General features: G+C 43.7%; 7 protein-coding genes across 7 annotated transcripts; 6 read left to right on the top strand and 1 right to left on the bottom strand.

Annotated features, from left to right (window-relative positions):
• Positions 1-965: 965 nt before the first annotated feature.
• Positions 966-2,380, top strand: SAMD00019534_113230 (hypothetical protein; the record flags this gene model as incomplete). Its single annotated transcript, XM_012893327.1, has 2 exons — positions 966-2,084; positions 2,153-2,380. 2 exons carry the CDS (start codon positions 966-968, stop codon positions 2,378-2,380), a joined length of 1,347 nt encoding a protein of 448 aa, XP_012748781.1.
• A 162-nt stretch (positions 2,381-2,542) lies between these two features.
• Positions 2,543-3,940, top strand: SAMD00019534_113220 (hypothetical protein; the record flags this gene model as incomplete). Its single annotated transcript, XM_012893326.1, has 6 exons — positions 2,543-2,695; positions 2,782-2,847; positions 2,931-3,061; positions 3,141-3,309; positions 3,386-3,697; positions 3,764-3,940. 6 exons carry the CDS (start codon positions 2,543-2,545, stop codon positions 3,938-3,940), a joined length of 1,008 nt encoding a protein of 335 aa, XP_012748780.1.
• A 198-nt stretch (positions 3,941-4,138) lies between these two features.
• Positions 4,139-7,035, top strand: SAMD00019534_113210 (hypothetical protein; the record flags this gene model as incomplete). The annotated part of the gene is made up of 2 exons (XM_012893325.1): positions 4,139-4,410; positions 4,479-7,035. Coding segments are annotated over 2 exons (2,829 nt in total), but the record flags the coding sequence as incomplete, so codon positions are not given.
• Positions 7,036-7,926: 891 nt separating this feature from the next.
• On the top strand, positions 7,927-8,706 carry SAMD00019534_113200 (hypothetical protein; the record flags this gene model as incomplete). The annotated part of the gene is made up of 1 exon (XM_012893324.1): positions 7,927-8,706. One exon carries the CDS (start codon positions 7,927-7,929, stop codon positions 8,704-8,706), a length of 780 nt encoding a protein of 259 aa, XP_012748778.1.
• Positions 8,707-9,355: 649 nt separating this feature from the next.
• On the top strand, positions 9,356-9,934 carry SAMD00019534_113190 (hypothetical protein; the record flags this gene model as incomplete). The annotated part of the gene is made up of 2 exons (XM_012893323.1): positions 9,356-9,482; positions 9,546-9,934. 2 exons carry the CDS (start codon positions 9,356-9,358, stop codon positions 9,932-9,934), a joined length of 516 nt encoding a protein of 171 aa, XP_012748777.1.
• Positions 9,935-10,132: 198 nt separating this feature from the next.
• On the bottom strand, positions 10,133-11,887 carry SAMD00019534_113180 (hypothetical protein; the record flags this gene model as incomplete). The annotated part of the gene is made up of 2 exons (XM_012893322.1): positions 10,133-11,753; positions 11,832-11,887. 2 exons carry the CDS (start codon positions 11,885-11,887, stop codon positions 10,133-10,135), a joined length of 1,677 nt encoding a protein of 558 aa, XP_012748776.1.
• A 543-nt stretch (positions 11,888-12,430) lies between these two features.
• On the top strand, positions 12,431-13,257 carry SAMD00019534_113170 (hypothetical protein; the record flags this gene model as incomplete). The annotated part of the gene is made up of 3 exons (XM_012893321.1): positions 12,431-12,559; positions 12,628-12,702; positions 12,904-13,257. Coding segments are annotated over 3 exons (558 nt in total), but the record flags the coding sequence as incomplete, so codon positions are not given.
• Between the last annotated feature and the right edge of the window lie 51 nt (positions 13,258-13,308).

Below are 13,308 nucleotides of genomic sequence, written 5' to 3'. Positions count from 1 at the left end.
TGTGTGTTTGTGAAGATGTTGATTGATGTGAATGAAGTGGTTGATTGATTGACAGAGTGGTTGGTGATGAGTGGTGAGGTAAGCCGGATCACAATCTCACAATTGACTCTGTATCTCAGCGATTATCTCACTCAAAATTGGATGCTATTGGCTCTCTAAATAGGCTTATTAATAAGGTGTGACCATTGGTACGCCCTGAGCCCTATTCTGTGTATGTGTTTATGTGTGTGATTGGATATGATTGCCATTGGCATCTATATTGATGTGCCGTCTCTACTCCTACTACACACTGCCAACAAGTAGGAAGTGGGAAGGGAGAGGGTGGTCGCCGTTGCCCGCTTGGCCAATTCCTTTGACAGTCTGTCAGTCTCTGCCGGACCTGCCTGCCTAGGGTTTTGTTACATTAAATCAGAAGAAGTCTCAGTCGTCATTCCTCAAACCATCAATCATCTTTAGTGTCTAGTTGTAGTCATCATCATCATCATCTTCTGATCAATCAATCAATCTCTCACCTCAATATTTACAACTAGTGTGTGTTTGTGTTTGTCTCTGTATCTTCAAAGTCTTTGTCGTCTACCAACAACCAACATCAAATCATAACATATATACCATTACTACCAATATACAAGTACTACCAATCAAACAAAATAATATAATGGAAAGCATTGAGTTGTCCAACTTTTTGTCCGAACAGTTCGAGCAACAGGCACCCAACACACCGACTGTAGTATACGCCTCTTGTGAAGGCTCACCATTAATGTCTCTAAAGGGCGAGTCAATGCCAGGCTCTGCCACTCCTAGTTTTATAAAGATGGAGAAACTTGAGACCTCACCCTGCCAGACCCTGCCCACCATGGCATCCCTATGCACCAGCCAATCCATGTTTGGTTGAGATCTCGCCCGAGTCCTTCCTGTTGTCCGACCCCGAGGAGGATTCCAACTCCCTAATTGAATCATGCTCCACAATGTCTGAGGCAGTCAACAACATCCAACTACAAAACCAACAACTACTCCAACAGTATCATCTACAACAACAATTGATGGCTGTTCCACTTCAACAACAACAACAACCACAACAAATGATGATGTACAATCCACAACTATATATCCAACAACAACAACAACAACAACAACAACAACAATTATTGCTTCAACAACAACAACAACCACAACAACAACAACAACAATATCAACAACAACTACAAATGCAACAATACCAATACCAACAACAATACCAACAATATATTCAACAACAACAACAAACACAACAAATGTTACTCTACCAACAGATGTACCAGAAACAACTATACCTCCAGTACCAATACCAACAATATTATATGATGCAGAAGCAACAACAATCCCAACTTGTTCAAATGCCCGAGCATCTGTCCAAGGATTCGATATATGAATCCCATGACTCTGTAAATATACAACAATGTAACACTGCTGCCACGACCGACAACATCTACTACGAGCCATTCAAGATGTCACCAGAGTTCCTGCAAATGCAACAGGCTGCTCAGGAGCGTCTTGATGCCGAGGCCGCCAACTCCTCCGAGGAGTCCACACCACTACCATCTGGCATGACCACACCCAAGCCAAAGAAGTTGGTGGATATTTGCGAGATCTTCATCCGAGAGCACACCGAGATGGCCAAGGAAGGAGGTAGCCAGCAAGTGTTCATCGACGCCTTTGCCCTCAAGCATGGAGTTGACCTGACGCGCATGTACTCCATCCTGCACGTGATGAAGTGCATTGGAATCATCCAGAAGAGAGGCCACAACTCGTACCACTGGCTGGGTATGCACAACATCTCCAAGTGCATCGAGTCGATCTTCCACTCGAGCATCAACTTTTTGACTGGAGAGCAGGAGTTTGTCTGCGCCAGATGCAAACACAACCACGACCACAACATCCACAACAGCAACAACAACAACAACCACGAGCTCCAATTCGACCTCTCCTCGTCATCATCCGTCACCAACTCACCATCATCACGACCGACCAAGATATCACTATCTCAACAAAAGTCAACCAAGTTATCCTTGATATATAAGCAATTCATCAAGTTATTCTTTATATATGTATGTAACCATCTCTTTCCTCTCTGTGATGACATGAACACTTACTAACATACCTTCTCATTATATAGGACACTGTATCCTGTAAGAATGCAAAAGAACTGTATCACAATTACCTGACGACGGCCAAGTCCAGAAGACTGTATGACATGGCATTGATCCTGGACAGTATTGGACTGATCACCAAGTCTGACAATCCAGGCAAGAACAAAGTGCAATACTACCGTTGGAATGGTCCACCCTGTATCAATGAGTTGAAGGAGTCCAGCTGTGACATTGACAACTCTATCATTGAATAATACGCATTATATAATTAAATATATATTATTATTATTAAGATTATATACAAATACAAAGTTGAACCTGAGGGTTGTCCTTGAGGTCCCAACTTTGACATTAATGCGGGGAATGTGAGAAGTTCATTGTTTCAAACACCAAACCAACATTAATAGATAAACAACATGAACGACAACAATAATAATAACGATAACAATACAGACAATGCTCCAAAGGTACCTCAATTGGACTATGTGGAGCATGATGAGATATTGGATCTTACAGGTCAACCTCATGACTTTATAGGTGATGGATACTCTCTGCCTGCAACACTCGTCGTATGTTGTCTAATACTATGCCTAGCGAGTGTCACAAGCATACTGACTGACCGACTGATGTGTATATCAACGATGACCCTCTCTAGGATATAGACTTGACCAATGATAAGATCAAGAGGATGGACAACATATCACACTTGGTGAATTTAAAGGTTAGGAATCGATATTCAATCTATCAATCGACCATCCATTTGATTGACTAATCATCAGTGCTCCAATCAATCAATCAATGTAGAAACTATGCCTTAGACAGAACCTCATTGCAGAGATTGAATGTGTTGATACTCTGGTCTCACTCCAACATCTAGACCTTTACGACAACAAACTGCAGGCAATCAAGAATCTTAACAACCTCCCAAACCTTACGTATGTTGTTATTGTCAATGTTTACATCCAACTGGACATCAACACTATGATCGTTGTACTTACCAATCTTACACAACAGATACCTCGACCTTTCATTCAATGAGATACGCGTCATTGAGAACCTTCATGCCAAGGAGATGCCACAACTTAAAGAACTATATCTAGCAAACAATAAGATCACAGAGATGCAGAACTTGGAAGAGTTGGTCACTCTTTCCAATCTTGAGCTTGGTTCAAACAGGTTTAGAGTAACTACTAACTAATGCGAACAGGCCTTGACTAGCTTGCATTGTCACTTACATCTCAACCAAACAAAACTTGTAGGAGATCAAGAACCTTGATAAACTAGTCAATGTCAAGACACTCTGGTTGGGCAGGAACAAAATCACATCGATCCAGAACGTCAATCACATGAAGAACTTGACTATTCTGAGTCTTCAAAGCAATCGTCTGACAGAGATTGGTAATGGTCTTGAAGGACTCACCAACTTGACCGAGCTCTATCTATCTCACAATGGTATCACCAACATGGATGGCGTACAATCATTGATCAACTTGCAAATACTTGACATCTCTGCCAACAAGATCAAACAACTGGTTGGTGTTGACAAGTTGACCAACCTGGAAGAATTATGGGTAAGTTAGTCATATACAGAGTCAACTTGTTTCATTGAACTAACTTACCAACAATGACCATAATAGTGTAATGACAATGAATGTGATGACATGGATAACATTGAACAACAAATTACCAAGTCAATCACGTGTCTCTACTTTGAGAGGAATCCAGTTGCTCAGCATCAACAGTATCGTAGGATATTTATCAACATGTTCCCCAATCTGAAGCAACTCGATGCAACCATGGTCAAAAGGATGTAATACTAATCAACCTGTCAATAACAATGTCCAACAACAGGAATATATCCCTGTTTCCAACTTTTACACCATCCTCTTTGTGAACTGTTGTCAAAGTGTGAAGACAATGAACATGTTCGAAGTGTTTGACAATTGTAGTTTATTGTTGATAAACAGCATATATATAGAGATAATACATTGATATATATAACATGTGAAAGGATGACACTTGACTTTCATAAAGATGTGTACCTTTCTTGTTCTAATAAGAATGATTGCCTCGTAGTGATGGCAAAGGGACTGGGCTTGCATCATGTCATTCTTGCATTCCTCAAGTTATACTCGGACAGTGACCATTTGGTACTCTACCTCGACCCCATCAACGAGTCGTTGCAGGAAGCCTACGTATACTACACAGAACAACTCCTATCCTTTGGCATCAAGTATGCCAACCTACCTACGATGATCAATCAAGAGCAATCAGGTTCCTCAAAGTATGTGTTATTGGATACTCATAAGTTATGATCCGGGATCACGACTAACCTCTTACTTATATATACAGGTCAAACATGTACAAGAAGGGTGGCTGTTACTTTGCTCAAGCATCAATCTTTGCACTTGACTTCTTGACAAAGAGGATGCCCTCTCACTTGATCTCGGGCATCATTGTAAACAACGCACATCGAATCACTGACCTGTCGACAGAGACACTTCTCATTCGTCTCTATCGCCAATCAAACAAGACTGGCTTTGTCAAGGCATTCTCTACTGATCCTGCCGCTTTGACACAGGAGATTGGTCGAGTGCAGCGTGTTATGAAGTACCTTGGAGTCAATCACCTGGACCTGTGGCCCTGCTTCCAAGCCAAGATCCAGGCCACACTCGACAAGACCCAACTTGATCTCCTCGAGCTACACACACCAATGACCGAGTCGATGGTCAACATTGAGAAGTCCCTGCTCGAAACGATTCAGCAGGCCATGGTGCAGTTGCAGAAGCAGAACAAGAACTGGGACAAGTCCGGGGCACCAGCAGTGAACGTCGACGATGGTCTCTTTAGTAGCTTTGACTCAATGGTCCAGAACCAACTCAAACCGATATGGGGCGACATCAACAAACGATCCAAGCATCTGATATCGAATATCAAGGAGCTACGTATGCTCTCCAACAACTGCAACAGCCACGACTGCGTCACCTTTCTCAAACAGCTAGAGATGATTGCCAACAGAGACATGGAAATTGGTGAGAGCTGGATACACAGTCCTCAGGCAACAACACTGTTCCGCTATGCCCGTGAGCGAGTCTACAGGCAGCGTGTCCTGAAGCTCAAGAAGAGTCACAAGAAGCTAAAGACAGACAAGTCAAAGCAAGCCACATCACCATCATCAAAGGACCAGGCCTACACAATGCCACCACTGATATTTGAACGTGAGTTTGTGTTGGAGGACAATCCAAAGTGGAACCTGCTCGTTGAGATCTTTGATGAGATCAATGAGCAATGCATAGAATCCGATGTGCAGGAGACTGTCCTTGTGTTTGTCAAGAACGAGACTACATGCCACCTGCTGCAAGAGTACCTCACGCTTGGTGGACGTCAGATGTTGCAGAGAAAGTACGATCGATGGTATCCACCTTCAGAGCCACAATCCAGTTCAAATCACTACACCTTCCGCACCAAACCAAACTATCCATCATCGTCAACGTCATCATCGTCACAATCACAAAGCAACAAGGGATACAGTTACAGTTCAAGAAAGAAGCTACAGTCCACGAGGAAGCAGAAGATATCAGAGACAAACTACAGAAAGAAGATGGACAAGGGCACCAACAGTAGCAGTCTATTCTCAATGGGCGTATCGGTTGTCAACAGCAACATCAAGGCAACAGATCAAACGACAACAACGACAACAACAACACAATCACTCAGCGCCATTGAACAGGATGCCTATGTACAAGCAGTTGGCGACTTTGAAATTGGTCAACTGGCAGAGTATTATGGTATACTGCCACCTCCCTACATTGTCATCCATCCAATCACCAACTCATTGTCCATCCTCGAGGAGAAACAACCACGATTCATCGTTGTCTACGACATGGACATGTCCATCATCCGACAGATTGAGGTGTACAATGCCGAGAGCCCCAACACCATTCTTCGCACCTACTGTATGATCTACAAGGATTCGATGGAGGAGCGCAAGTACGTCTCCATTCTCAACCGCGAGCAAGAATCATTCGAAAAGTTGATATACGAGAAGAGCAAGCTGGTGTTGAACGTCTCTGAGAACGTCGATGACCAAACGGTCAATGAGCTCATGGTAAATGACACAACCGATGAGCAGCTCTGGGGTAACAGCAGGGCAGGTGGACGGAGATCACTGGTTCCGACCACCAAGCAAAAGGTGATCGTTGACTCACACGAGTTCAAGAGCTCTCTTCCAGTGGCACTCCAAGGAGCAGGCTTTGAGATCGTACCAAAGTCACTAGAGTCTGGCGACTATGTCATCACACCTTCGATTGCCATCGAGAGAAAGTCCATTCCAGATCTGGTTGGATCGTTCCAGTCGGGTAGACTCTATGCCCAGATCGAAGCCATGTCCAGACTGTACCGCAATCCAGTGCTACTGATCGAGTACGACAACAACCAACCGTTCACATCACTGATGACCCCAGAGGAACCGCACCTTCCATACATATCGCAGTACTCACTGTCAAGCAAGTTGGTGCAACTGGCCAGAGCGTTCCCACGTCTGCGGATTCTCTGGTCGCGCTCAGCATACTCGACGGTGGGCATCTACAAACGACTTAAGAAGGGCAACGTTGAACCTGATCCAGATGCCATCAAGGAGGTACCTGAGGAGAATGATGCCTCCAATGGTGGCGGCGGAGGCGGAACCAACTATCATTATGGACCACAGGATGTACTTCGAAAGCTACCAGGTATCACTGAGCTGAATATCAAACGGGTGATGGATGGCGTGCGAGACCTTCACCAGCTGGCTCAACAATCGTTAGAAGAACTCTGTAACCTGTTGGGATCAAGCGAGTGTGGGAGACAGCTCTTCGATTTCTTCAACCATGTCCATGGCTCATCTTCAACCAGGAACAATGGCACCACCAAATAAAGTTTGGTTACGAACGACGATGACTTGTGACCCGAGCTTGGGTCACGAGTGAGCCGCACCACTGGTACAAACGACACTTCGAGTCGAGATCAAGATCAAAAGATTTTTTCATTCATTTTTTTTAATTTAATTATCGTTCAAAACACCAAGTTCCCTTTACCCAATGGGGTGAAGGAAGAAGAATCGTCTCATTGAATGGAATAGACCAACTGTTTTGTTTCAACAACATCATACAATTACATACGAGAGACAGACAGAAAGACATTATTACTATTCAAACACTATTATTATTTAAAGGTATAACATCTAACAACACACAAACAATCATATCCACCATGTCATGTCCATCCCTCACTATCACACACAAACACATAACACGTGACTTAAATTTCCAATCTCCAACAACACAACAACAACGACGATGGGGGTGTGCCACACTGACTGCAGTCGATCAGTTGTCAGTCAGTCAGTGTGGCTGCTTACTGCAGTTGCGATACTGACATTGATCGTCATCAACATTGATCGTCATCATAATTAAAATCACCATTAATTTGTTAGAGATTTGTAACTCTGCCTTCATTCAATCTCTCCTTATTCCTCCTTCTTGACCTCCCCTACACACTCATTCACTCTCTCTTTCTAATCAATCATTCATCACATCATATATAATCACTCATAAACACTTTATTGACTCTGTATTCCTCATCGATTAGAGTTTAGATAGATAGATAGATAGATTATATATACTGTACAATATATATATATATAACAACAACTAGCTAGGATACATACAGAACATCCAGCTCCCCCAACACAAACAGATATCAACATCATCATCATATACAGACAGATATATAGATAGCACATACATTGTGAATGCATACAATGGATATTAAGACCACACCGATTTGTTCGTTGCCAATTGGAAAGCTTCCACGCTCATGCGTCGTTGTCGGAGACCCCAACCGCGCCAAGCTCGTCTCTGAGAAATTGATGAAGAACTCCCGTCTTATCTGTGCCGTGCGCGAGTACCACTGCTACCAGGGCACATGGAAGGACATAGAGCTGATCGTCATGTCCCACGGCATTGGCGGTGGTGGCGCCAGCGTCTGCTTTGAGGAGCTCATCCAGGCCGGTGTTACCACAATCATCCGTGCTGGAACTGCCGGCTCATTCGACCCACGCTACCGCGAGGGTTCACTGGTCATTGCCACTGGTGCAGTGCGTGGTGATGGTGTCAGCGAGGGACTGGTTCCACTTGGCTACCCTGCGTTGGCCGACCATGAGGTTGTCCAGGCACTGATCGACAGCGCCAAGAAGGTGCCCGAGATCAACTATGGAGTTGGAATCATCACGACAGTGGGACACTTCTTTGACGGCCCTCTGGGCAATCACAACAAGCTGTGGGCACGCTCGCGTGTGCTCGCTATCGAGATGGAGGCGTCGATTCTGTTCATTGTTTCCAGTCTCAGAGGAATTCGTGCAGGATGCTGTGTAAATATTGACAACTACATCTTTGAGCGCGAGATCACAGAGAAGTACGAGCCAAACAGAGAGGTCGTTCACCAGGGCACATACCGTATGTTGGAAGTTGCACTCGATTCAGCAGTCTCCCTTCTGGAAAGCTCACCAGAGCCAAACACCATTACCAATGGTAATAAATAATAATAATAATATTTGATATATCTTTATAAGATTGATCAATCACATGTCTGGGGCCGATGAGTTTCCCGGTGGTGGGACTAAACCCCTTCACAATCGCCATCAAACCACCCCCCAGCAAGTCAATTGCAATTAATCATTTATCTCATCCAAACTTGTTGTGTACACATTTAATCAGATAACATTCTAATCATGAATGAGAGAAGCAATGATACAGGGATGTATACAGCTGTCTCATCCACTAGTAACATACCTCTGAATCCATTCAGCGATATGAAGAGGAGTAAGAGTACTCCTTTCAATCTAAACCTACCTGTACAATATCAAGGACAACAGCATCAACAACAACAGCATCAACAACAACATTCACAATCACAACAACATCATCCATTAGTATCACCTCAACTATACACCAATTATAATACACCATTCAAACAGTACTTATTGCAACAACAACAACAACAGCATCAACAACAACAACTACAACAATTTAATCTCAATGGTACCAATGGAAACAACAACGATCAAACAAAGAATAATGGTATGATACCTCAGGTAGATATATAGGGGACAGGACAAGTGTTGTTTAACCTGACATGCACATCAACTTCTTCAAGTGGATATTGTAAATAGATTAGAATCACAACTTCAGATGATACTGCTAGAGGTTGAGCAATTGAAAAAGAAGGTATCAGAGATGGAGGAGCTACAAGGAAACAGCAACAATTGGGGTCTGAAGTACTCTAGACGAGTATTGATCACCTCTACATTCCTGTTAGGTAAGGAAACAACAGACAACAAGATAAGAGACAAGTCTAACTTATAAGTTGATATATCAACAGGCATTTGGGTTAGCATTTCAAGGATACTGATGTATATAGGCAGACAGAAGAAACTCAGACTGTTGCACGTCATGGTGCCTGCTTTGAGTGGGCAGCAAGAGTCAAAGAATCATATTCTGTTGTTCATGTTGGAGGCCATTTCCAATGCTGCGAGAAAGAGTTGGATATTCTTCTTCTCCACCTTTTTGTTGACCAGGAACAGTGCTTGGAAGAGACAGACTGGTCTTATCTGTAGTACCACATATTCATTATATCTGGCGGCGGTGATGGAATACCTCCCTTGGACAAACTATTTCAATGTCTTTGCCAGTCTCCTCTATATCACTGCAGCCTGGAGTACAACCAGTGTCAACAATGGACGTTTCAAAGATATATTTAAACTATTATAATGGTTATATTCATTGGATTGTAATCAATCAAGCATGCACTACATATTAATACTTGGTTATCAGTTTGTTATTCTTTATTATTATTGTTGTCTGTTTTAGTTGTTTGATTGGATTATTTGTTTGATTGATTGATCCTTGAAGGATGGATTAGATGAAAGCTAGAGATCGACACTTGGTTGACCGGTTATTGGAATCATCTTAATGATGGTTGAGGAGGTGCTCCAAGATCATCTCGACGTTGTAGTCAAACTTCTTGATGAGACTTGGGAGCTGGGGAAGTTGTCCGAATCCCATAGAGACAAGGGTAGCAACACAGGCCTTCTTCTTGTCCTCAATTGGATCGGCAGCAACCTGGGCCTCAGCTGGAGCCTGTTGCTGCTCAACGACTGGGACCAACAACTGGGCTGGGACTTGGACGTGAGCTGGGGCATTTGGCGACAACAATGGCTGGCAGTCAGAGGCGACCAATGGTTGCTCAACAGCAATCTCAGTGAAGTCCTCCTCGAGTCTTGGCTTGTCCTCCTCCTCCTCTTGCTCCTGTTGTTGCTGGACAGCAACGACCTCCTCAGACTTGGCTGGGATGTTGTCAACAGTTGAAGGCTGTTGAACCTTGTTATCATTCTTCTCCTCGCCGTCGTTGACTACGTAGATGTCAACGTACATGCGCTGGCCAAAGCCAAGTCCCTCTGGAGTGAAGAGCTTCCAGTAGCCAATGTAGCGGCCTGGGGCAGCTGGGGCAACCAAGTTGACGGCAATGTCAATGTCCTGGCCTGGCAAGATGGGCTCAACAGTGAGTCCCTCTGGGGAACCCAAACGGTCACCGCTGATCCAGGTAAGGGTGGAGTTCTCTGGCCAAGCGTCACGGCCGTCGTTCCTTAGGCGCCAGATCTTGGTGAAGTTGGCACCAGGGGCAAAGATGGAACCATCCTTGACGGTGATGTCAGAGACAAAGCGGGCAAGATGCTTGTTCTTTTGACACCATGGACCACGTGGACGGCCTGGGCAGTGTCTTGGGAAGGAGCCATGGTTGGCTGGGGTGGTGATCTTGAGCAATGGGTGGGATGCTGGATGAACCGACTCTCCCTTCTGCTCACACTCGGAGCAAAGGTCATAGTTGAAGCAGACAGTGCACTTGTAGCGAATTCCAAAGATGTTGGAATCACAACCGTCACACTTGACACCAACATGCTCAACTGGACCCTCCTTCTTGTCCTCAGATGGGGCGTTGTTGTTGCTGCAAGTAGCATTGTTGTTGTTGTTGTTGTTGTTGTTGTTGTTGTTGTTGTTGCTGCATGGGTTGTTGGTCTCATTGAAGTTCTTGCACATGCCACCAGCACCAAAGAATGGCTTCATCATGTTGAGGAACATCATAGGATTGTTCTCCTGACCAAAGTGCTGGAGCAAGGAGTTGATGTCCTTCTTGATGTTCTCCTGCTGGTTTGGGCTCTGAGGGGAACATCCAAACATGTTGGCACATGGGCGCTGCTGCTGCTGTTGCTGGGCAGTGAAAGCATCAGAACCGAGGATGGAGCTGAGCAAACCAGAGAGATCAAACTGGTTGTTGTTGCCCTGTTGAGAAAAGGCTTCAGGGGTTGGTGCTGGTTGCTGTGCTGGGCTATCCTTGGACAACACAGTCAGCCTCAAGAGTCTTGGGGTCTTCTGGCTGACCAGAGAGATGGCCTCCTTCAACTCGAGCTCACTGGTGATTGAGATCAAGTCTCCATCATCATCAGTGTACTTGAGAGTGAGGGCGGCGAGGGTGAAGAGATTCTTCAAGGTTTGAAAGAGTTCCTGGAATGATGGGTATCGTTCAAAGGTACTAATATGTAATAATGCTTGTTAGTATTCATATGGTGATGATCTTGAAACTGAGAGCATCATATTGTTTTCTACATACATTCTTCTAGTATCACCGTTGTAGGTGACCTTGATAGTTAATGAATTGTCAGCCATATTTTTGAAAGAATATGTCAATAGATAGATAATTATTATTAGATTGATAGATAGATGAAAATGAATGAATGAATGAATGAGTTGTTCGAACAGTGTTATATAACTAAATTAATGTAATAATAATAATAAATTAAATTTGCAAGTTCTCAATAACAGGAGAACACTCGAGTGGAGGTTGTGTCAGGGTGTGTTCGGTGAATCACTTTGTTCTTGTGTGATTCACCTCCACCGATTTAGTGTTTGGCATTCTTTCGCCCAGCAACACCTCCAATTCAATTTATTTATTATTAACAATGAATCCAAACAGAGCTTGTATTGTATGTACTTTGAATTGTCGTTGACCAGACATGTTATCACATACTCATCATCTATCTATGACCATGATCACTGCATTGGGTGCTCCACCGCTTTACTATCAAAGGTTCGACTGCAGAAGGATTTGATTGATCTTCAAAAGAAGCCTGAGCCTGGCTTTGTTGCAAAGGTAGGTTGGCAGAGACAGAGACAGACACACAAACAGAAGGCCTATATTCTCATCATTCATTTGTGTCACAGCCAAATCCATCAAACTTATTAGAGTGGCACTATGTATTATATGGGGCAGAGGGAACACCTTATTATGGCGGTGCCTATCACGGGCAGTTGATATTCCCTTCAGAGTTTCCACACAAGGTAATGTGATGATCGCGATGAACAGGTTAAACTGACACACCCTTATTCTAACTGATGTTGTTCTTTAGCCACCTTCAATTCTAATGTCAACACCGTCTGCAAGGTTCGAGTGCGATACCAGACTATGTGTCTCAATCAGTGACTGTAAGTTGTCAATAGACTGCCAGTAAGTCGTCATACCAACTTACTTAACCGGCACATAGTCCATCCAGAGAGTTGGAACCCAATATGGGGAGTTAGGTCTATACTTATTGGTCTACAATCGTTCATGGTAACGTGTTGCTCAAACGAATGAATACTTACTCATACAAATAACCATCTCTAACTGACTTTGACCTACTTCACAGAGCGAAGATGCAGATGGAGCAGGCTCAATATCTGCATCACAATCAGTTAGAAGGAAGGCAGCAGCAGAGTCTATGATGTACAATGTAAAGAACCCAGTGTTTAAACGAATGTTTCCAGAGATTGCAAAGGAGTATATAATCAAAAGGAAGGAGCTCAAAGCATTGGCGTCCACTGCAAGCAGTTCATCATCCTCAAGTAGTTCAAAGTCATCCACCACTGCCACACCACTCCCTCAGGACCGTCCTGCAAGAGAGGCCGACGACTCTACAGCAACAACAGCTATCGTTGTAATTGGAATCTTTATCATTGTCTTTTCTGCTATTGTTTATTATTATTATCATAATAAAGGAGTCTGAGACAATAAGATGAATAACTGAAATGACAATGCTTACTTGATCGAT

The sequence above is a fragment of the Acytostelium subglobosum genome (assembly GCF_000787575.1).
Source record: "Acytostelium subglobosum LB1 DNA, scaffold: scaffold32, whole genome shotgun sequence".
Taxonomy (NCBI): Eukaryota; Evosea; class Eumycetozoa; order Acytosteliales; family Acytosteliaceae; genus Acytostelium; species Acytostelium subglobosum.
This window is presented reverse-complemented; position numbering and strand designations above follow the sequence as displayed.